The sequence below is a fragment of the Diabrotica undecimpunctata genome, chromosome 1 (genome assembly GCF_040954645.1).
Source record: "Diabrotica undecimpunctata isolate CICGRU chromosome 1, icDiaUnde3, whole genome shotgun sequence".
Classification (NCBI taxonomy): domain Eukaryota; kingdom Metazoa; phylum Arthropoda; class Insecta; order Coleoptera; family Chrysomelidae; genus Diabrotica; species Diabrotica undecimpunctata.
This window is the reverse complement of record NC_092803.1, coordinates 126078947-126104455: the sequence shown is the minus strand read 5'-3', so window position 1 is coordinate 126104455 and position 25509 is coordinate 126078947. Positions and strand designations below refer to the sequence as shown.

At 32.4% G+C, this 25509-nt stretch overlaps 1 protein-coding gene across 1 annotated transcript in view; it reads right to left on the bottom strand.

Annotated features, from left to right (window-relative positions):
- The window catches only part of Cpsf160 (cleavage and polyadenylation specificity factor subunit 1), a 69634-nt gene that overhangs the window by 20014 nt on the left and 24111 nt on the right, over window positions 1-25509 (bottom strand). The window contains exons 8-13 of the mRNA XM_072519459.1: window positions 23922-24233; window positions 21534-21887; window positions 17876-18209; window positions 17601-17764; window positions 4308-4522; window positions 2501-2720 (exon numbers count right to left, since the gene is read on the bottom strand). Of these exons, the coding sequence (XP_072375560.1) occupies window positions 2501-2720; window positions 4308-4522; window positions 17601-17764; window positions 17876-18209; window positions 21534-21887; window positions 23922-24233 (1599 nt within the window). The remainder of the gene's footprint in view (window positions 1-2500; window positions 2721-4307; window positions 4523-17600; window positions 17765-17875; window positions 18210-21533; window positions 21888-23921; window positions 24234-25509) is intronic.

Sequence of the window (25509 nt, the reverse complement as noted above, 5' to 3'; positions counted from 1 at the left end):
TGTGAGTCCATTTCAAATAGGCAAAAGAAATAATTAGACTTACTCACAATCAATTTAATTGTACTACCAAAAAACGACCGGTTTCGCTTTCTAAACGGTACAAAGTAAATTAAATGATGCCGGTACAAGAATTTTTATATAATGATTCATGATACATAGTTCAAACTATCCTGTATTGCTGATAACGGGTGATCTTCGGTCAATGTTGTAACTGTCTGACAATTAACGAGGAAGTTTCTTGAGGGGAGAGATATTAACAAATGAAATAGGAGTAAGGTATATGTGATTTTTTGTTAAATGAAAGAGTGATGTTTTATATTATTTAAATTATTAAAGTTAATTATATTTATTAAAGAGATATATTTTAGAAATGTGTGTTAATTTATTGAAATTTTTTGCATCATACGGCCAATAGACAAATATTACACTGAAACATAAATCATGATAGAAAAAACAATAAACCTTTTTCGTATTTTTGAAAGAAAGATATTGCGAAGGATATTGTCACCAATTTAGGACGTCGGCCGTCGAAAGTGAGAACCGATGCTAGAGAGATATTGAAAGTGGATAACTGGAGGAGAGCAGCCGAACAAAGGGATCCTTGAGCTGTAGTGGCACTGGAGAGAGAGAGAGAGAAGTTATAATGTTTGCCTCTCATGATATATCTTAGATATGTAACTTTCTGACATTACTGTTATTTAAAACGTCCTTTATGTCCTTCTCAGCATCTCGATATATCCAACATATTTTTAATAATTTTCTGCAAGAACATTCTTTAAAGATCTCCAATTTACTTTTAATGTCCTTTAATATCTAAGCTTCCACTCCCTATAATGACAAGGAGAATTCATATCACCTAAGCAGTCTTATTTTTAGAATCATTGAGATGTCTCTGCTACAGAATAACGTTGTTATTTTATTGAATGCATTCCGTATTAATTTATATTTGCAGACAACCTAGATGACCAACAAGTCCTTATGAACAAAATCACGTATTACAGTCAATAATATGGACTCAATATAAATTTAAAGAAGACAAAACTTCTGATAATTAGCCAGAAGACGATAAAAGAAGATCAACTCTACGTCAACCAAACCTCAGTAGAAAGAGTGACGGACTATAATGACCTCGGCATCATAATAAATGAAGCATGGACCAAAAACCAGGAGATTACAGCGCGCATCGAAAAAGCTAGATCCACTTCAACCGGATAAGGGCCTTCTTCAACAGCCACAACCTCTCTCTCTCTCGGTAAGAATGCTGCGATGATGATATAGAACCAAAGTGTCTTCACTTGGTTTCCATTCCAATAACCTCTTTGTCCATCGCCCATCCGTCATTCTAGCTATATTTCCTGCCTATCTCAATTTAGTCTGGCTATGTTTTTGATGACGTCAGTCACCTTGGTTCTTCTCCTGACCTCTTCGTTTTTTATTTTGTCTTGCAGAGTTATTCTTAACGTGGATCGCTCCATTCTTCTCTGTGTGACTCTTTTGTTAAAGTAAGTGTTTCAGCTCCGTATGTCAACACTGGGAGGACGCATTGATCAAATACTTTTCTCTTCAGGCATGTAGGCAGCTCATTTTTCAAAGTTTCTCTCAGTGGTCCATATGCTGCCCAACCAAGACCGATTCTTCTCTTCAGTTCATGGGTCTGATTATCCCTGCCAATCATAATTTTATCTCCTAGGTATTTATATTTATCTACAAGTTCTACTTCTTGCCCACCAATACTGATGTTCTGGTTGGGTACCAAATTTGTCATTATTTTTGTTTTCGAGATGTTTATATTTAAACCTACATTTTCTGTACCCACAACGAGTTCCTGTAGTCCTCAGCTGTTATGACTATATCATCGACGAAACGTAAGTTGTTTATATATTCTCCATCCATTTTTATTCCCTTTGTTAGCCAATCAAAATTCTTAAAAGCATGTGCCAGCACAGTATTAAAAAGTTTAGGTGATATTGTCTTTATCCTCGCCTAACCCCCGCTCTATTTTTATTCGATTACTATTAGTATGTAATAAGGCTTGGGTTGTTGCCTGTAGGTATATATTGTATAATAATTTTGTATACCTATAGCCTGCATTCTTTAAGCGAATGTAGTATTTTGCTTAGCTTAACTGTGTCAAAGGCTTTGTGAAAATCGACAAATATTGTACATTGTTTATATACAATAGAGGAAATAGGAAAGAAAGGTAGCAAAGGAGAGGATGAAAGAGAATTTAAAACATCAAAAAAAAAAAATGGAAAAACAAACAAAGCCCTAGAACGAGAAACTTATAGAAAAGTCAGGTAGTAAAGTAAAAAGGTGTAATGGAGAAAATTTTGATATATGTACCTACTACCTACTATTTTTCCAAAGTATCACAAGTTACATTTTTCAAAAAATCACGTTATCAGGGGCAAAAAATATGTAGTAATTTTTACACAATTTTATTTGTCATTTTTACAGACACATATTATAAAACACTTTATAATTGAACAATGTTACTTACCCTTCCTCTCGAAGTAATATCCTCCCCGTAATTATAATTCGTTCCAACTGCGATGTATCCCTTCAGACCAGAACGGGTACCTTCATAAGCAAGGGATACATTCTTTAAGCAGTTAACATGTTCCCATTCTTCCAAATCGAGTTTTGTATTTGGAATTATGTCCCACGAAACCGGAGAAAATAGACACAAGCTGAATATTTCTTGACATGGATATGGAAATCTAGAAATATTTTGAAAATTAGAAAATGCCAAATTCCTTAAGTTTATACTAAATTAAGATGTCTAAATACATCAATAATTGACCCATGTAAATCACCATCATTTTTGTATTCATTTCGAAGAGTAAGAACGTTAAACATATAATATAAATAAATATAAATATAATAAATAAATATATAAATATATATATATATATATATATATATATATATATACATACATACATATTCATTTTTAATGAATTCATCTTTAATGAATAAATATTTTAATTGTTTGTTTAAAAACATAAGTAATTACTTTAAAATTAAATTTGAGGCCGATATAATTGTTAAAAATTATCATGTGTGTTTTGACAGGTATCTTATAGTTGTCTAACAAAATAAAGTAAACTTTTTTAGTGTTATTATAGAGTGTCTAATACAGTACTTCAAACAACATAAAACTTTTCAAAATAATTATTTTTTCACTAGAATAAACAATCTTAGAAATTTTAACATACGATCTCGTCATTACACTACATTCACCATTTATACAATTGCTAAGTGCAGTAAACGTTATATTTGTTATTTTTTCTAACGTGATTTAAAAGTTTCCTTGTGTTTATTTGTTTATAATATATTGTGATATTCCTATGAACCACAGATCAAAATGTCCACAGAAAGAACCAGGCAAAAATGATAAATCCAAATTTGCTCCAAGTTCGACAAAAACAGATACTCCTTCATACTCAGCAGTAATTCAATATGAGTCTGATTGATATTTAGACAATACAAAAGCCAACCATAGAGGCAAGTCACCTATTGAAGTTTTTGCACTCTTTTTTAATAAAGAAGAAATTGAGAGCATTCTATATTTTACAAATATGCGTATACGCACACAACTGTTTTCACTTTGATGAGAAAAAAAATTTTTTTGGTTGTAAATTAGTTTTAATTCATGTGTTTTTAATCCAATCTAATAAATGAATCCTCAAATTTCTCTTTGTTTATTGTCGCGGCCATTAATGAGTTGATTCTATAAAAAGAATAAACATATTATTCTGCTATTTGTCTGTTGTTTACTTACCTCAAAAACTATTTTAAAGTTAAAAATAAAGTCTATTTAATAAATATATTCACAAGAAATAGAAATCACCACGCCTATGCACATATAGAGTGTGGAACGAATAAACTATTTCTCTCATTTCCATTCTTTCCAAGGACGTAAATACATAGACCAGCAAAATGTTGATAAGTTTACCGATGTTTTAAAATATTCAACGAACTTGTCCAACTATTCACAATATAAATATACACAATAAAAATGACCCCGGTAAGAATTTACTTCTGACATTTAACATTGTTGCAGTTAGCTCTCAGTTCGATTTGTAGATGAGTCACCTTTACTTGAAAATTGTTCATTGTATAAAAATAAAATATAGATGCACAATCAGGTTTAAAAATCTGAATCAAGATCTATTTTCTACTTATACTACTACTATATAAATTATTAATATTATATTATACTATTATAAATTATTAAAAATGTATACCAGTATTAAAGTACACGGCTTGTTCTCAAAAAAACAATGATAAGACAAAATAATTACCTATCGCCTTTCTCTTCAATTGACAGTTCCTTATCTTCACCATTGAACTTGTAATACTGATTTGATGGTTCTGCAATACTCGTTACCAGGCAATAGGTTTTAGATTCCAAGTGGTATGTTACAAAGTGTGGGGTACATCTTAACGGTACTTTTCTTACAGGCCAAGGCGAATCGTAAGTTAAATGTGTTGGTAAGACACCGATTCTAAGTTCTGACTGAAATTTAAAGAGGAAATATCGGTTAATAAATTTTAACACGAAGGGCCAATTTGTATATTGTGTGTTGTGGTTTGGGATATTTACTGCAAACCTACGTTTTCCTTCACCTAGTCATATTTGACTTTGATTCTTAGAGAAAAGAAAGAAAATTAATTCTAAAATAATAAATAAGACAAAAAATCTATATTATGAAATTCGTAAAAAATTGTTACAAATTTTCTACTATTTCATACACTGTTTTCCCATTTATTAAACGTTTAAAATTAATTTTTTGAGCCTTTTTCTTATTTATTTTATTTTTTAAATTCAATCAATCAATTTATTATGTAAAGCTTGGTCCTAAAAAAACTGATACGACTCTTAAAGCGTATTTTGTAGAAAACTGAGCAGTGTATTTTGAATGATAAATACTTATTATTTACATACTGTCACTGTCACTGTCACTGCCAAATCTTAAAATTTTTCAGATAACTTATTCTGTTCAATCGCAACAAATGGCTCCACATGCTAGCAAAGAACTAAAAGCAAGAATTGTAACGAAATTAGAAGATAGTTGGTCACTATCTAACGCAGCGAACCATTTTAACGTAAGCAGAACAACAGTTTTTAATTTTAATAAAAGATGGAGAGAACAAGAAACTCTCCTAAGAAAGCAAGGTTCTGAAAGATCAAAAATATCTACCGCTTATGAAGATCGTACGCTTTTGGAGAAATTAGAAGGGAATCTTGAAGATATGAAAAATGCAAGAATTATGTCACAGTTTCCAGGAAGACAGACAACAACTTGGCGCAGAATTAAAGCGTCGCGTCTTAGGTACCGAACTGCAGCAAAAAAACAAGCTCTTATACTACAACAGAAACAATCAAGACTTATATTTGCTTTAAACTATCAGCTACAAAATAATTTCTCAATCTTCGAAAAAGGGCAAAATTGGGGTGTATAGACACCAGATAATAGATTTAATCCTCTATGTTGATAGATATCAAGCAGCTGGTCATTTTAGCGCCAATGTATGGGGATGGATTTCATCTAGAGGAATGGGAATGGTATGGCGTATTGATGGCAGGTTTGTTGGGCAGACTTATGTGAATATTCTAGAAAACATCATGTTTCCCAGTGTAGAACAGTTGTATCCAGAAAATAATCTTATCCTCCAACAAGATAATTGTCCTGTTTACACTGAAAATATAATAAACCAGTGGCTCCAGAATAACAAGATCGAAACCTTACCATGGCCCAGCTACAGTCCAGATTTAAACCTAATCGAGATGTGTGGGGGGTTATTATAAAACAGTTGTATCGGCGTAATTTTATACCTCAAAATGCTGAAGAGCTGTGGCACGGTACACAACAGGTTTGGGAAGAGCTCTCTGAAGAAGAAAATTTCATAGTTCCTTTCACGCATATGGAACGAAGACTACAAACTGTTATCAATGTTGGAGATATTACAAAATATTACTTTTACTTTTACATGTACCTAAATTAAATATAGTTTTGGTCTTCCAGACCCTCGCTTTCTTTCGACAGTTTCTTGTTCTCTCCATAGAAAAACTGTGATTCTGCTTATGTTAAAATGTTTTGCTGCCTCTAAGAGTGCCCAGTTATCTTTTAATTTGGTTACAATTCTTGCTTTAATATATTGTTGAGTTAAGTCGTTTGTTCTATTCCTTAATATTAATAAAAATAATAACAACAACCCTATTTTATGTAAAAACAATCATTTATCATCATCATCAGGGCTTTTCATTCCAGGTGGAATGTTTGCCGCTCTTACTTAGAGCTCTCTGATTCGCTTATTGCGGTGAATCACTCCGCATTCCACTTGTATGTTGTCGAAGTTTGTTGTATGACTTGGCTTTCGTTACAATTTTCTTCCACTCATTTCGATATGTGCATAGTTCCCTCCAGTTTCTCACTTCCAGAATTTTGATATTTCTCATGACCTGATCCTCCCATCTCTCTCTGGGTCTTCCTCTTGGTCTTTCAGTTGCTGGTTTCCATCTGGTGATATTCCTAATCAGTAGGTCGTTTTTCCACCTCTCTATGTGTCCCAGCCATTTCAGCCTCTGTGCTTTAATAAATCTACCTATATCTTCTCCCTTCATTATGTCTCTTAGTTCATGGTTCATTCTTGTTCTTATTTCTCCGTTGTACATTCTTATCGGGCCCATAATCCGTCTGAAGATTTTCCTTTCGAAAATTCTCAATTTTTCTTTATCTTTTTCCGTGAGGCACATTGTCTCAGCTGCATACGTAACTACTGGTCTGATTGCAACTCTGTATATTTTCAGTTTTGTATTTCTGGATAAGTTCTTGTCCTTCATGAGCCTATGATATCTCTAGTATGTTTTGTTGCCTGCTATTATTCGTTTCGTTACTTCTTCACTTCTCTTGTTTTGGGCATTCACTATTACTCCCAAATATTTAAATTGTTGGACTCTTTCAAAAGTGTAGTTTTCTATTTTGATTTCTCTCGTCCTGTTATCTTCTCTTCTAGAGCAGAGTAGATATTTTGTGTTTCCTTCGTTAATTTCTAGACCTCTTTTCCGTGCTTCTTTTGCCAGGATTGTTACTGCTTCTTTTAATCTTTCCTTGTCTCTTCCCATAAGAACTAAATCATCTGTATACGCAACTATTTGTGTTGAGGAGTGGGCTATCATTCCCTTAATTTTGCTGGCCTTGACTGTTCCTTCTACTGCTATGTTGAATAATGTGGTTGACAGGGTCTTGCCGCACTCCTGTTTCTATTGCAATTGATTTTGTGCTACCTTCTTCTGTTGTTACTTTAGCTCGGGCTCCATCCATGGTCATTTTTGTTAATCTGATTAATTTTGCTGGTAAATCTTGATTTTTCATTTCAGTAAATAATTTACTTCTTCCAATACAGTCAAATGCTTGTCTGAAGTCTACGAAGAGGATGTGGAGTTCTATGTTGTGTTCGTGTCATTTTTCGATTGTTTGTGTAACTATGTGGATCGCATCTGTAGTGGATCTACCTTCTCAGAATCCTTGCGGGTAGTCCCCAATTTTTTTCTCTGTGAATTAAGTGAGTTTTTACTTGATGAGGACTGTTTCATTTATATACTCTTTATAAAATGTAGGAATTCAAAATAATATCAAAATTTAGACTTTAATAATTGTTACAATTTATGAATTAACATATGTAATCAATTGTTTGTTGTTTGTTTGTTTATTTTATTATTTGTCTGTCATAATCAAATACACTGCTCAAAATGATCAAATCTTACTAAGAGTCGTATTTTAGCCAGCTGTACAAGTTTGGTTTTGTGAAATATTTTCTTTTATAAACTATTGTTTTAAATTCTTATGTGTTGATATAACAACTTAAAAACTTTTAAATTGTTAGAAACTATCAACCCATAAAGGTTGATTGATTTTACTAAAACCTTCATTTTAATCATTGCTTCCATCAAAATTAATTGCTTCCATCAAAATATTGACCTTTATTCCATTTTTATTACAATTTTATATAATTTGTCCAAGTGCGCCATATTATAAACACTCATAATTTGGGGAATTTACAATTTTTAATTTAATTAAGTGGAAACGTCCCAAAGAATGATTAAATTCTACAGATAATTCTGATTTCATCCTTTTTTGGAATAAAATTAGAGAACCGCAGTTTTGTAAAAACTATTATAAAAAATCCTTTGGTGGAATGACTATATTTATCCATCCATTTCTGCCTAATTATATTTTTTGAAACCATATAAAGGTCTTCCAGAATTAATGAATATTTTACAAAACTATCAGAATCATATTCTTCCTTAGCTATAAGCTTCCTTTATAGCATGTCTACTTTTACCTTATGGATAATTCAACAATGAGCTTTACCCCAAACAAACTTAGTATTTTCCCAGCTCGTACAAGTTTTTAAAACTAAGCTAATATATTTTGTAAAATATAGTTAATACTGCAATTATTAGACATACTCATTAGTTTGTGTAAAACACTTTACAATCTTGTATAATTGTAAATTGTTAAAAACTGTATGTTAAAAAAATATTTTTAATATATTTTAACGCTTCTAATATAGCAAGTTGTTCAGCTGAACAGCTTGACAATTCACTAGGAAGTTTTTTAAACTCGAAATAATTTTGTATAGAATCCCAAAATGCAAACGACGTTTCATCGTCTTTTTTTAGAAACATTTGTAAATATGATGTATCTGTAATATGATAATTTTTAAAATTATTTTCTATATCTGAATTAAACATTACATTTCTCAATTACTTAAGATAAATAGAATACTCCGTTAGAAACTTATTACTATTTCAGGGATCTTGTTAAGTTTGTTTGGTATACTAGTAATTGTTCTGTTATTGTCTTGTGAGAAGTAACGAGAAAACTATGATCTTGTAATACAAACTGGTTTAAAGAACTGCAATCAGGTTCAATATCACAAATTTTCAATGCAAATGCTTATAATATAGGACTTCAAATCCTACCCTGAGGTAATCCCAGGTTTGTAGTTCTTGTATCTAAAATTTTCTCCTTTACTTTAAGGTTAATTATTCGATTATGGTATAATTTTCTCTAGAAAATTCACAACTAAATCCAATTCGTATCATTTGTTAATGTAGAATTTCTAGATTTACTTTGTCGGGGGCTCCCTCAATATCCATAAATAACGCTATGGTAGAACGATTTAATGAGAATGAAATGTGAATGTCATTTGCTAAATGAGTAATATTTTCTATTGTGGAATGTACTTTTCTAACTCCAAACTGATATTTTGGTAGCTTGAGGTTGGATTCTAGGCAATATTCCATTCTTGTTCTAAGCATTCGCCCGAATGTTTTTATGATGAATCTTCATATTGAAATCACTTTAATTATGATTATGTCCTCTACTTTTCTTTTCCTTATAAATGACCTATAAATCGATGAAAAAATTTTTCTTTTTGCTAATGATACCAGTATCACCTGGAGGAACTGTAATATTGCATACAACTATAACTTCTAATATATCTTACAACTATAACTTCTGATCTACTTAAAATAAAAACCTGGTCCGATTCTAATTTACTCTCTTTTAACGTGGATAAGACAGTAGTATTATCCTATAAAGGAGCTCTTCAACCCTTGATTCTTAATAATAGCCAGATCAGTATCGTTGATTCTGTAAAACTTGTTGGAATTTTTATACACAGCAACCTTAAATGGTCCTTTCATATCGATTTGTTAAGTAAGAAACTAGCCTCAGCCTGCTATGCAATAAGATCTGTTTCTTCTTCTCATTGCGCCGTCTCTTTTCGAAGGTTGGCGATCCAAATGGCAATTGTAGTTTTGGAAACTGCTGCGCGAAAGATCTCTGCGGATGAGCGGTCGAACCATCTCCTCAGGTCTTTTAGCCACGAGTTCTGGCGTCTTCCTACTGATCTTTTGCCCTCTACTTTTCCTTTCAGTATAACTTAAAGTAATTCATATCTTTCGCCTCTCAACACATGACCCAAGTATTGCATTTTCCTCTCTTTAATAATTCTTAGTAATTCGTTTTTTTTTACACATCCGACGAAGTACCTCAACATTAGTAACTCTTTGTACCCATGGAATCCTCAACATTCGTCTGTATATATACATCTCAAAGGCATCTATTCTTTTTTCTATTTCAGAGTCCATTGTCCAACTTTCACAGCCATACAGTAAGACAGAAAAAACGTAACATCTGATCATTCGGATTCTAAGCTGTAGACTAAGGTCTGATCTTGTAAAAACTGTTTTCATGCTCATGAATGTTTTCCTTGCTTGTTCGATTCTTGATCTGTTTCAAAGGAAATCAATTTAGCATCTTCCAAAATAACATATTTTCTTTGTTCGAGTCTCATCTTCGATATGATCTTCCTTTTTGGGGTTCTAGTTCTTCTTCCTTGAGTACCGTGCCCAAGTTTTAGGCCTTTTAGGTAGCTTCCATGACGATCTGCCGATATCGTTCTAGATCTTGCGCGGCATGTAATAATTCATCTGCTGATAAGCCAGTCCATTGAGGAAGGTTTCGGAGCCATGAGTATTTCTTCCTACCAATTCCTCTTTTTCTGTCGATCTTTCCGTTGAGTATCAACTGCATTATCCTGTATCTGCTTCATCTCATTATATGCCCCAGATATCCGAGTTTTCTCTTTTTTATCATCTCTATTAAGTCGCCTTCACCTAGACGTACTCTGTTTAAGACTTCTCTGTTTGAAATGTGTTGAACCCATGATATTCTGAGCATTCTACGATATAACCACATCTCGAAGTCTTCTAATTTGTTCATTATGTTAACCTTCATAATCCAGGTTTCACATCCATACAGTAATACAGGATACACATAACATTTTAGGAACTTAATTCTCAGCTGTAAGTTCAGCTGAGAATTGCCCAGAATAGATCTAAGTTTCATAAATGCTCCTCTTGCAATTTCTATACGAGTTTTAATTTCTTCACCCGGATTTAGTGTCTCGTTTATCCAACATCCTATGTATTTAAAATGGTTAACTTTTGTTATCGGTTCATTATTGACAATTAGTTGTATAGTACCTAGGTCTTGTTTACTAACCACAAGTAACTTTGTCTTTATTGTATTTATGCTTAGTCCGTTATTAGAGCATTCTCTAGTGATTTGATCTATAAGGAATTGAATAACTTCGATACTTTCAGCCATGATCGCGGTGTCATCTGCAAATCTGATGTTGTTAATTCTAATATCTGGGGATTTAATACAGTTGCCCAATCTGATGTTATTTTTAAATAACAAAAAAGAGCAATACGCTATCTTTTTGGCCTCAGTAGAATAACACATTGCAGAAGCTACTGCAAAAATCACGGGATTTTAACTATTCGCTCTTTATATATTTTAGAAAATGTTTGCTTAATTTTTCCAGCAATATCTAATCATGACTACTCCACCAGAAATTCAACTTTTGACGTGTATTTACCGATCCCATCCAGTGAGTTAGTAAATAATTCTATATTATATTCGGCAAAAAAATTATAAAACTACATATCTCCCTTTGCAAGTTAAATCTGCAACTTCTTTACTTAGGTTCCGTAAAATGACAGAAGCCTATCTACCTGAAAAACCATATGATTCAGTATAAGAGTTTCTTAAGATAACTAAGAAATTACAGTATGTTTATACAGATTGAACGAATTTAAATAAAACGGAACATACGAAATCAATGTATTTCGGCTCAACTCCGCTCTAGGTGGTTGGCCAACAAAAGGTTGTCAAATAATTATATTATAAAAATCCAATACTTCAGCGGGCTGCTGGATTCGGAACTCATTTAAGAACAAGTCAAAACTCCACCCAAATAGGTTGCCTAGAATCACTGAAAAAACTAGACTAAACAAGCAGTTATTATGCTGTCAAACCACTTATCGCTTCCTTATAGTCCAAGAGATAGAGCCGAAATTTTGAACTGATCAGTAATATGACATTTCTCTATTGGAATATATTCATTGTAACTGGGTTAAGACTTTGCCTTACAGGCGGACGCACCTCGTGGTACAGGGGGTGGCTATACAGGGATGAAGTTGCCATTTTTTTTTTCGGAAAAATTAACGATCAATATATGGCTGAAAATTTGCCCAGAGTAAGATCTTGGTATAACTAGACGAAATCCCAAAGGGCGGACGCGAGAGTGGATACATAAGGTGTGGCGGACAGGGGTGAAATTGCAATTTTTTGGGGAAAAATTAACGATAAGTAATATGTCCGCTATTTTCATGGCTCATTATTTAGCCCCTAAAAACTTTAAATCCAAAAGGGCGGATAGCTGGGTTGGTACAGAGAGCCACAAAACGGGGTCAAATGTACCACTTGCCTGCGCATTTTAGGTCTCGGTAACAATTTTCAAACTGATTTTATTATGATATTTTTATACCGATTGATTTGAAAATTTGTATGCTCACTTCTGTTACTATTCTGAGAAGCGTCAAGTAGAGTTTTCCTCAAAATTTTCCAAAAAATTTCCGTAAATGAAAATTTTCGTAATTTTTTGAGGTAAAATCTAATTTGTAGAATCCTTTCGATTTTCTGTAAGTTATACCATGATTTGTTTTCCAAAAATATTCAAACAATTTTTCCGATAAGAAAAAAAAATTTAGAAAAACTTTTCTAAAACATTTGATAAAACTCTACGTCATCGTCTGAATCTTTTATAGAATATTTTGTAGTTTTAAAATGATATTATGATAATGTTTTTTTTTTCACACTAAAGTCATATTTACTTTACAAATCACATTTTTTCTTAAATATAAATATTTTACGAATTAATTTTTAATTGAATAAATGTTTGATATTTGATATTTTATTAAATTAAAGTAATTTTATAATGTTAACTATTAAATATTTTTGGTATAACAAATAGTAATTTTACTATTTTTTTAATACAATAAAAAGGTTTTTAAATTTATATTGCATAAATAATGATTGTTCAGATATAAGAAAAATTTGATTTATTATTACATTAATAATCAATTACAAAATATATTATTTCTATTTATCAATAGGTAAAATTCAATTTGTAGAATTCCTTTAACATTTTACAAATAATTATTAATAAAAATCAATTTAATAGTGGAATTATCAATTTTTTAAGTTTTGAAATTTACTTTGTAGATATTTTCAATATTTTTTTTAACTTTCAAATTGATTGAATTTTTTTTCATTAGTTAATTATAATTTTACAAATTCTGTTTGGACATTAATTTTGCATCATTATTATTTTAAAATATTAAAATAATAATGATGCGCGTTCATTTAGATCAGTAATTCTAGACGCATGCGCTAAATGTAATAAGTATCAAGATGCTTTTATTCAACTTGGTGAAACTGACTTCGATTGTAATGAAGTTTTTGAAACCTTAGAAACTTTCATATGTCACTTATATGGAACAGGACTGACGAGAACAATTCCAAAAAGAAAAGTAAACGATGTCAGAGTTTCACTATTTAACCGGCAGTATAAGTTGCATGATGTGAACGAGCCTTAAAAAAAAAACTAAAAAATTTCGATGCTTTAAGCTTACCACCATGTCAAGATGAATTACACCAACATCTACTGCGAGCTCATTATATTTCAAATATTTGGACAGATGCTCATAAAAAAGTACCAACAGAATTGATTGTTGAAGAACATGGTTGGGAGTTTGAAGATGAAACATATGAATTCAAATGATTTAGTGGACCTCAGATGCCAGAATCAGTTCGAGAAGTAGTGATTGAAAATGAAGCAGATGATGAATGTGATATTATTGAAAGTAAAAGTGACGAAGATGATGAATGTGAAAGTTTTTCTAAATTTTTTTTTCTTATGGGAAAAATCGTTTGAAAATTTTTGGAAAAAAATCATGGTATAACTGACAGAAAATCGAAAAGATTCTACAAATTAGATTTTACCTCAAAAAATTACGAAAATTTTCATTTACGGAAATTTTTTTGGAAAATTTTGAGGAAAACTCTACTTGACGCTTTTCAGAGTAGTAACAGAAGTGAGCATACAAATTTTCAAATCAATCGGTATAAAAATATCATAATAAAATCAGTTTGAAAATTGTTACCGAGACCTAAAATGCGCAGGCAAGTGGTACATTTGACCCCGTTTTATGGCTCTCTGTACCAACCCAGCTGTCCGCCCTTTTATATTTAGAGTTTTTAGGGGCTAAATAATGAGCCATGAAAATGGTGGACATATTACTTATCGTTAATTTTTCCCCAAAAAATTGCAACCTCACCCCTGTCCGCCACCCCTTATGTATCCACTCTCGCGTCCGCCCTTTGGGATTTCGTCTAGTTATACCAAGATCTTACTCTGGGCAAATGTTCAGCCATATTATCGATCGTTAATTTTTCCGAAAAAAATGACAACTTCATCCCTGTATAGCCACCCCCTGTACCACGAGGGGCGTCCGCCTGTAAGGCAAAGTCTTAACCCAGTTATAATGAATATATTCCAATAGAGAAATGTCATATTACTGATCAGTTCAAAATTTCGGCTCTATCTCTCCGACTATTAGGCAAGCTCCTCTTTCCTTTAAAGGAGACAGATAGTTGAACGATATTTTATACAATGTCTATCACCGGGTATGGATTTATTTTTATCCAAGTTTTATATTGGTCCACTATTTCAAATGCAGTTTAAACAGACATATATTAAATTGTATGTTCCGTTTTAAATTGGTTCAATCTGTATATAAGTAACTAAAGCATTTTTTGGGTATATTTGGGTATCACGTGCAGCAACTTATACTTATTAGTTCGTAAGATTTTATTATGCAATATGCAATTTATTTAAATTTTGCAATGGATTGTGCATTTTATTATCTTTTATTTTGTGATATTGACGACTTAAGTAATTTCAGTAAATTTTAAATTGTTATTGTTATTTTTCTGGTATTTTTGTAAGCTTTGTCCATAAAATTGTACAATTTTCTGACAATAAAGCATACAGCTGGATTTATAGTTTGACGGACTGTAGACGTAGACGCACTGGAGACATACCAAACGGACTGTAAATATTATCTCAATTTATAAATCGACGGAGTGGAATTTTTGCGCATGAGTAAAAACAGCGGCTAGAGTTGGTGACCATGATACTATGATATCCTTTTATTATTAATATTTTATAAATAATTAACTTACAGTCCATTGTAACAAATAATCAACAAAATTCGAATATGTTGAAACAACTTTACAAAATGGAGGGTGGGCCACTTTGGTTGGCAGCACAAAATTTTTCCTTATGATTGGCCAGACGCAAGTAACGCACTATAAGAGATGAAAGTTGGCCAACTCTTCCATTCCAATCCGTCTCACTTACGTTCCGTCATGCGTTTACGTTCATTTATAAATAAGAATACACTAATTCTATGTTGACCTTTTTCCAGTGCGTCTACGTTTACAGTCCGTCAAACTTTAACTCCAGCTTATTTCTATTCTATTATATTTCTATTAAGCGAAAGAATGAATTTAAAAATTTATTTAATTCAAATTTATAACAAGTTGTGCTAAAAGATTATAGGAGCATTAAATTCAAGAAGGATTTACACGCACTAACTCAAATACTTGAGTATCCAAAGATAAAACGTAAATAATCTTTCAACGAGTATTCCAGTTTCATGGATATATTTTAATTACTTTGCAAAATTTCTCTCCCGGTTATTGGTTTTCGCCTCTGGGTCATCGACGACTTAAATTACCGAGACTAATAGCCTACTCCGAAAACTGAAGAAGCTATCTACAAGTGTAGCAAAACTTTGAGATTGACCCACAAACGAGTTTTCCAAAAATGGCATAGTCCAAACCATCAAAATTAAGTTAATTATACAGACATTTCCTTGGTTCCGAAGCTATTTTCTTGTAGTATTTTAAATTTATGAGTATTTCCAATATAAAACTCTTAACGACTACAATCCTATATATTAAATATATTATTAGAATCAAACCAGAGAATGCAGAGAGAACTAAAGGATATCAAGACATGAGTACTACAGGGTAGTGTATTGGGGCCGGTACTTTCCTTCTTATACACGAATCATATCCCTGACCTGTATTATCAATTGGATAAAATCATGAAGAAGCTGCACGGAAAGTGCAACCCTAATGGATAAAATAAAGGATTGAATAAAAAAATGAAGAATAAAAATTAGTTCAACAAAACCAGCACATAAAAACTTTATTATTAAACAACAACTGCTACTGCTGATTTTCGCTAGAGTTTCAGCAAATCCCACAAAATCCATAAGAAATCTTATCTATAATAGACAATTACCAGTTACTAATAATTCTAGAATGGTACCGTCCACTGTACAAATGTTAATTCCTTATTTAAATAATATCAATCTGTTGTCCACCCCTTTCAGGGTCCCTCAAACTCCCCTATGGATATACAAACCTCCGAATCTTAATATCGAATTATACAAATATAATAAGAATGAAATATCAGCTTCCATAATAAAATAAAGATTCCATGAAATCCTACATCAACGCAACTTCGATAAGATCCTTTACTCAGATGCATCTAAGAGTGAAGAAGGTGTTAACTGTGCTGTTACAACAGCTACAACTACTGTCAACCGATTTCGACTCTCTAGCAATTGCAGTATTTATACTGATGAACTATATGGAAAACTACAAGCTGTGAAAAATTCACTCGACGACATTAAATCTATAGCAATTTGTACTGACTCTTTATCATCGATGCACTCCATAAGAAACTTACATTCTATCCACCCAATAGTTAAAAAAATCCAGAGTATATGTAATCGTCTTCAAACTAATGGAATTACAGTAACAATTTTGTGGATCCCATCACACATTGGTATTCCAGGTAATGAAAAAGCCCATCTAGCAGCAAAACAAGCTTGTTCTCTAAACTTAACAACAAAAATTCAAACATTATCAGATCTATAAAGAACACTCAAGCAAAAAAAATGGGGATTTGGAATGATGAAAATAAGCAATATCAAGTTAAGCGTTCTTCAATCAAACATTTTCTACCACTAGCTCCCCCAATGAAAAGAAAGGACAAATCTATTTCTCGGAGATTAAGAATAGGACACACACGCCTTACACATGGACACCTAATTAATTCCAGCAATCAGACTTTGTGCCAGTACTGCAAAACCACGACTTCTGTAAAACACGTTCTTCTTGATTGTCAACACTACCTAACGGCCAGAATAAATACAATCTTGGTAACAATCTAAAAGACATTCTTATCTCAAACAGCAGCAACTATAAAAAACTTTTTAAGAAACACAAAGCTATAAAATTTAATTAAAAAAAAATGATTCCAAAAAGTGTACTGTAGATAATATTGTCCCCAATGTAAAATTATTAAAAATGTAAATATAAATGTAAATTATACCTGTGTCAATGACCACTAGCAGTGGAGACATATTTCGAATAAAAAAAAAATAAAAAAAATAAAACAAAACTGTATCAATAAAAGACAACGGTATCATATATGTAAAAAAATACAAATTGCTGATAGCATTGCTATTACAATATGCAGCCAGTAACTTTACGAAAAAATAAAGTAAAATATAACCAATGCATTTTTCTTACCTTTTTGTTAAAATACAGAAAACCTTGTGGACAGTTAATATTATTAAACTGAGCAAAGCTGAAAATTTCACCATCAATCACCATCGGATGCGTCCTTAGTTCTCCTCGAGATGTCAAAAAGAGCCAGTGAGGATTTGCTCCGCAAATAAATACCCCGTTATAGCCTTAAACAAATTATTTATTATTCTTATATACTTCTAAGGATTTTAATTTATTTATGTATTAATTTATGAATGCATATTTATGTTTGACTAGTAGTAAAACAATCTACTTACCAGCAATATTATCGAAATATCTTAACCGCATAATCTTCTCTTGTAGAGCAAAATAATCGGAATTTTCAGTTTCGACACCGGTATCCACGTTAGGACTATATAAAATATTATGTTTCATCTTCTTGAATCTCAATTTCAAATTTCCTCTGGGAAATCTAAATACTTCGTAAATATATAAATCTTTCTGAAGACGTACCAGCAACACTGGCCTCGAGCCATTGTTTCCTAAGCCTACCATCAACAGTTCTTTTACTTGGTATAAGTCTTGGAACTGGTTGTCGTTAGGAGATGGTGTTGTGAGAGCATTTACAGACTCTAAACTATCTACTAATACCTAGAATATTGACAAACAAAAATATTAATAAAACTTACAACTTACGCAGAAACGCAAATAATTAAAATTAGTTCAATCTTCTATAAAATATAACTATGGTAGAAAAAATGCCTTCTTCTTCTTTAAGTAACGTGCTCAAAGTAGGCGTGAGTAATCTTTTTTATATGGTATAAAAAATTTTTAATGTTGATTTACTAATTTGTTGCTTAAAAAACCTAAGAATACTTAATTTTCAAAAAATGTTATTTACTATTGTAAAAATGAACCAACAACCTTGATATTTTGTGGAAAGTTGGGTTTTATAGTGTTAAAAGCAAGCTCTAAAACCAATGAAGGAGTTAAAGCTGAGGTATACGGAGTGAAACCAAGGCTAAACTTTAGTGAAGTGAATGCCTAGGCCTATAATCTTCAAACGGAAATCTATGCTATAGAAATGTGACTGCAGGAACTAATAACGAGTAACCACAAGGACAAATCTATTTTGTCTAAATATATTCTATATTCTAAAATTATTTCTAAAAGCCAGGCGGCATTAAAGGCACTGGAATCGAATCGGATTGACTCCAAGTTGGTTAGGAACTGTCTTCAGAATATGATTAGGATCGGAAAAAGGAACAAAGTAAGTTTACTTTGGGTGCCTGGAGATACTAATATTAAAGGAAACGAAAAAGCGGACTTACTTGCCAGGGGAGAGAAAAGAAGCTAGTACCTACCACCTATTGTTGGCATAGCAAGAATTACAACCAAAAGAAAAATATCGAACTGGGTGGAACGGATGAACCATAACCACTGGTACGAACAAATGGGTCTTAAACATTCGAAGGCTTTTATACATAAACCTCCGAAGAAGAGATCCAAAGATCTACTACATATGAATAGGAGTGATCTGTCGCCTCAAGAACATGAACAAAATCGGACTGACAGAAAGTATGAATAGCAGATTCTGTCAGGCTGATGACGAGACGGCGAAACACTTTCCATATAACTGCCCAGGGCTGAATAGGTTAAGGCTGAATACATTTGAGCATTATCAACTAGATCCCTACGACTTTGTAGAAGTGTCACCTAATAGTAGACTTTGTTAAGAAGGCTGGGCTGAATGGATAAGGATGAGCCACAATAGAGCTTTTAGGTCGAGTGGAAGAGTGGTTAACTTCAATCCGAGTGGCAGTACTTCAATCCACCGAGGCAGGTTGATTGAAGTACGGCGGCCAGATGTGCGATTTTAAGAATATCTGATCTTAAGTTTTGATCTCTTGGTAGAAGATATTTTGGGGTTTTGTGTGTGTGTGCTTTCGGTTAATAGCCACTCTGAGAGTCAATCTTGTCATCTTCATCTCATTTCATTAAGAAATATTTTATATATAAATATATATATTTTATATATAAGATCCTATATCGAGCTTAAATTTTACTTTCAAGTCTGAAAATCATACAATTATTTGTTTCCGTTCATTTTCCATATTATTCTATCGTGTGATCCGATTACTGTTTATTGGGTAAGTATTTCTTTTTATATTCTAAAATATATCCAGAACATGCTTTTCTTTAAAAACTATTTAGTCTATTCATATATCATAAAACATTGTCAAACCATTCGAAGGTCACCACATTTTACAAAAACCATTAAGGTTTTTGTTCCCATCTAAGTTTACTTGGTAAAATTGTTGTAATACTTTTCAAGGTTAATAAACCTTGTGTTTTTTCCCTACCTTTTTTCTACGTACTAAGAACAGACAGTAGGTAATACAATTGTTCTTTTTAGCCGACTTCCCAGAAATCAACCAAAAGTTACAACAAAGGGGAAGAATTCATTTTAAGTTGGGCTGATTTTTTTTTGTACATAAGATCTAGGATTGGTATTTATTTTTCCACTAAAGTCCAAGTTCAGCGCCGGACCATCTCCAAGGGAAATCTACGGAAACCGGCAGGAAGATCTCCATTTTAGGTTACATCTATTAGAGTAACTTCTATATTTTATCAACTATATTTTATTCCTTTATTCGTTTTTGGTTTACTTGTCATCAGTTTTTACATTTTACGGTCTCTGTAGGGCATGTAAATTGGCCGAATCTTTCTTTGAGCGTTAAGCGGTCATTATCCGGCATAGCTTGCTAGCCAGTCTTCAATTTTGTAATATTTTAAATTCATATTTTATATATTTTTTTTTCTATATTGTTCATTTCCGTCAAATCTCTTTCTTTCGTTCCAAATACAATTTATAGTTTATCATATTGGTGCACCAAGGGCCATCTCCATCTCACCCATTCTTGTTATATTGGCGCTCGTTTAAGAGTCCCACACACATCTTTTTTTTTGTTACATTTACGTCCAACGTCATCTGTTTTTTGTTACATCTTCTTTCTCGTCTTTACAAACTATTCACTGAAATTATAACTATATGTCTGAAACGTAAATTTGACTAAATAGATTCGTGACAACGATAATTTGCAAACAACTAAGACTTTAATACAGACAGAGAGCTCATTGGAATACAATAGACCACTTGTACTAACGTTTGTCGATTTTCAAAAAGCTTTCGACACTATTGAGATTCCTGCAATACACATACACAGAGAAACTCTTTTTTAATATCGAGCTTCCCAAAAATTTATTTAAAATTTCTTTTAAATTATATTAAAATCATTTTTTTCAGTAAATACAATAAAATTAGGACGAAAGAACATGGTAAAAAACAAGCCTAAAAAACTTACGATATGGGGTTATTCCATAAAATTTTTAACACTATCGTAAAACATTAAAATTAAAATGCTTCGTTTACCAACATTTATGTTTTAATTATTTAAACTGATTGCCGTAGTCAGGTGGTTTGCTCCGGTTCATAGTTCCAGCTACATATCACATTCATCGACGATTTGAGGTTTATCCAAAATGACGCTCAAAGTTTGAGGCGTCATTACACTTAAATGACGCCCAAAGTGTGGCAGGTTACAAAAAATGATGATCAACACGTCCAACATTCTAGCACCTGATAATCCACCGAAGTTGAAGGTTACAATATATTTATATTATGTGTAACAAAAAAAACCAAATTGGAGAAACGAGAATCTGATAATAATTATCAGATCTCCGTAAAAAAAAGAAATGGGATACAATTATTTGACATTTTTTAAAATGTTAACAATAATTGAAGTATAATTGAGAGTAAAATTATATAGTACGTAGATAGTAAGAACACTGAAATTTTTAACTGAAATTACATAAACTATCAGAATTTTAGTTTTATATTTGTCTATTTTATTAAATGTCTTTTCACATTTACTAAATGTCTACATTTAAAAATGTAAAAAAGAATAAACTTACCTTATATCCAAAACAAAGATTGGCAACGAAAAAACATAACTTGAAATCAGGTATGGAATAAATTTCCAAGTTGGAATTATCTCTGACAACGAATAGCCAGAAGGTAGGCTTATTTGGAGTCATGTATTTCTTCCACCAATTGTAGTACACCTTCGGTTTTGGGGGTGCCATTGATAATGAAGGCATCTTAAAGTCACCCTCGCCATATAACAGATCGTCTTCGTTTTCAATTTCGGATTTATATTCATATTCTCTTATTACATGTGCCGGAACTTGGACGAATTCTTCAGGGATTTTATTTGTGAATAAACCCGATGTGTCTTTGTACATACATATAGTGGATACGGGAGGATTCTGAAACATAAAAAAGATATATGTCTACAAAAAAGTTCGGTTATAAACTTACAAGAAAGAACTTATAGGTAAACTTATAATTTTACGAGTATGCAAGAGTTAGCAATATAAACAATTCATATTTTTTGACAAACCGCGTATACGAGGATATATGGATATTAAACTAGCCTTTGATAGATGGCGCTACTTGATACCGAATTGGTTTCGGTGTTGACATTTGCCATTCATGACATGACGTCTGTCAAAATTTTAAGTTTTAAAAACAATTAGTTTGGTTTTTACAGCCGTCAAAAGCAAGCAAATTTTATGTTTTCGGAGAAATGGAAAAAGTCAAGTATCTTTCGGTGATTAAGTTCCTCCACAAAAAGGGTAAAACGAATGTGCAAATCAAAGCCGACCTGGACGAAGTTTATGGTGAGGTTCACCTTCGTTAGCAACAGTAAAATTTTGGAAAGCTGAATTTGTTCGTAGTCGTACGAGTGTTTTGGGAGGCCAAATGAAGTCACCACGCCGGAAATGATCAACAAAGTCCATGCCATGATTATTGCTCCGCAAGTTAATAGAGGTCCTAAACATTTCCTACGAACGTGTACACAACATCATTCACCATCATTTGGACATGAAAAAGCTATCCGAGCGATGGGTGCCGCGTTTGCTGACAATCGATCAAATGCAAAAACGTGTGACCACTTCGGAGACGCTTTTGGCAATGATACGGCGCGATCTGAAGGATTTTTTTCACCGATTTATCACCGTTGATGAAACCGGAAACCAAAGAACAGTCGAAACAGTGGCGCAAACGCGGCGAAGGGAAGCCGAAGAAGGCAAAGAGTGCACATTCGGCCAATGGCGACTGTTTTCTGGGATTCGAAGGGCATCATCCACATCGACTACTTGGAAAAAGGAAAAACAATCAATGGTGAGTACTACGCAGCATTATTGGATCCATTCGATGCCGAATTGTGTCGAAAACGCCCCGGTTTGGAAAGCAAAAAAGTGCTCTTTAACCAAGAAAATGCACCGGCTCACTGATCGGCCGTCGCCATGGCAAAATTACACGAATTCGGCTATGAGTTGGTTGAACACCCACTGTATTCCCCAGATCTTGCCGCCAGCGATTTTTTTCCCGTTTCCAAACCTAAAAAAATGGTTCGGAGGACGCCGTTTCGCAACAAATGATAAAGTCGTCGCTGAAACTTCGGCCTATTTTGAAGAGCTCGAGCAAAAGTACTATTTGGATAGGATAAAAAATTGGAACATAGTCTTACTAAGTGTATCGAGCTAAAAGGGTGTTTTTTCTATCAAAGGCTAGTATTATATCAATCCACCCTCGTATAACGAAAAATTTAGTATCTGATGATTGTAGTCTAGGTTTTAGATCATTCTGAACTTTTTTTTCATAAAACTAAAAATAAAAAAAATATTTTCGATTATCCATACACAGTCGGAACAACGGAATGAACCAAAGTTGTGTTTTTTTAATGGAACACACTGTATACTAAATTATTTTGAATATATTTTTTTAAAATATGGAGAGTTTATATAAGGTTTTATATGTCTATAGTTAATAACTTTTGAAATATTTACACGTTTATTAAGAAAAACGGTAATATTTTAAGGTAAGTATGTGGATTAGGTTTCAAATAATTTAATATCTTTGTCAAATAGCAATGCAATATACAGTGTGGTTAATATTTTTGAATACAAAATTTTCTCACTTTTAATAATAATTTCAATAATACAGAGTTAAATGCAAAATGTCTTACGATCAATAGAAAATGTCTACTCCAGAAACATATCTAATATCCTTGTTCCTGATTATATCTTGTAAATTCCTATGATTCTAAAGTCTTCAAATAGTATCATAATATCCTGTTAGTTTCATGTAAATCGGTTTAGTTTTGAATACCGTTTGTTAGTAAAGATCTTATATATGTATATGTCTTGCACATTATCTTTACATCACAAACTTTACATCATAAAGAAATTACATTTGTATACATATATTACATATTAACGTTCATAAATACTTACATTTGATAGCGTGGATTTACTAACAACCAACTTGGCCGCACCTCTAGTCTCTCTCAACATCAACGTAATGACTTGCCCGTCTGACGTCATCAGAGAAATGTACGGATCGGCACTGGAAATGTGTACGATAGGCGAACCCAAATCCATAGGGACGTGTTGTAGTTGATTGGCACCTTGTAACAGCCTGACAGCTACTGTCGTTACCTGAACAATATATTTGTTATTTCCCAAGTTACCGGCATACACTGTTGGTCCGTGAGTTGCGAAGCCAGTATTGTCAATTTCGTTAATTTCTTGACCAGTTTGTAGGATCTGGAATAATTAAAGAATATATGCAACATGCAGTAAGCAGTCACAGTTAATTACCTAGCATTTGCCATCGTAAAAAACAACTGAATTTGAATTCTAAAAGTAAACTAAAGTGAATAAAAGTAAAACCTGGCGGAAAATTTAATAAAAGATATAAACTTCAACACAGAAATACTTCTTTTCCCCGTTTTCTTGAATACTCATGATTATTCAAGTATCAGTTTCTCTACCCCCGTTTTTGTATTCCGATTTTCTATTCCTTTCTCCTTTCTTGATCTTCCTTTAAGATTTATTTTGTTAAACTATATGACTTCATTCTTCTTGTGTGCCTTGTATAAACTTGATTTACTCGAATGTGCATGACCATATTGTTTTCATCTGTTGAGCGGATGTAGTTTTATACCGTTTACGGTTGAATGTAGTTCTGATCTAAACATGAGTGATATTTTAGGAGACTAAATTTAGTAATTCATCAACATTGTAACGATTCACAAATATTTTATTTTTTTTTTAATTCCATTTGATTCAGAAAGCAGTAAATTTTATGCGACTCTGTATAAGGTTTTAATTCCGCGTCTTCCGCTTATAAATTTAAACGTTAATTTTGTATCATAAACATTCGAATGGCATCTAAGAATCTTCAAAAAGGAAACATTTGAATTCCGAACGAGAAGGCCTACTCTAGGTGTTTAATATTGTTCTGAAGCTATTTTCTTGTGGCATTTTAAATTAATTACTATTTAACTGGGAATAAGCCACAATTAAAGGTTAAAATACGTTTATTGACGTTTCAATTTCCACTTCGGAAATCGTTCTCAAAATACAAACATTAGTAAATTAAACAAATTTTGTTTTTGTTACTTAGTGAAAAATTCTTCTAATAATTTAATTTTATCTGACTCATCTATATTGACAATTCAGACATACAGTATACATTTTAAAGTAGACGACTTTAAAATGATATTGCCAATATTGTTGAGTTGCGTTCCTGGGACGACTTTACTTATAAGATAGTTCATTCGATTACATGAAATCAACTTTAACTTGAGAATATCCGTCAGAAAAGAAACGGATGGTAAAAAGAGAAAAATCAAAGAAGCGGCTCTAATTATGCTAAATGAGACCAATTGTGTCGCGAATTCCTCGGCAGAATGTAGTAGGATCTGGTTACCCATATTGAAAGAGGAAGTTATTAAAAAGAAAATACCAGTATTGGTAAGTCAATAACATATAGAGAATACATCATTTATATATTTTTTAAATAACAAACATATAAAAT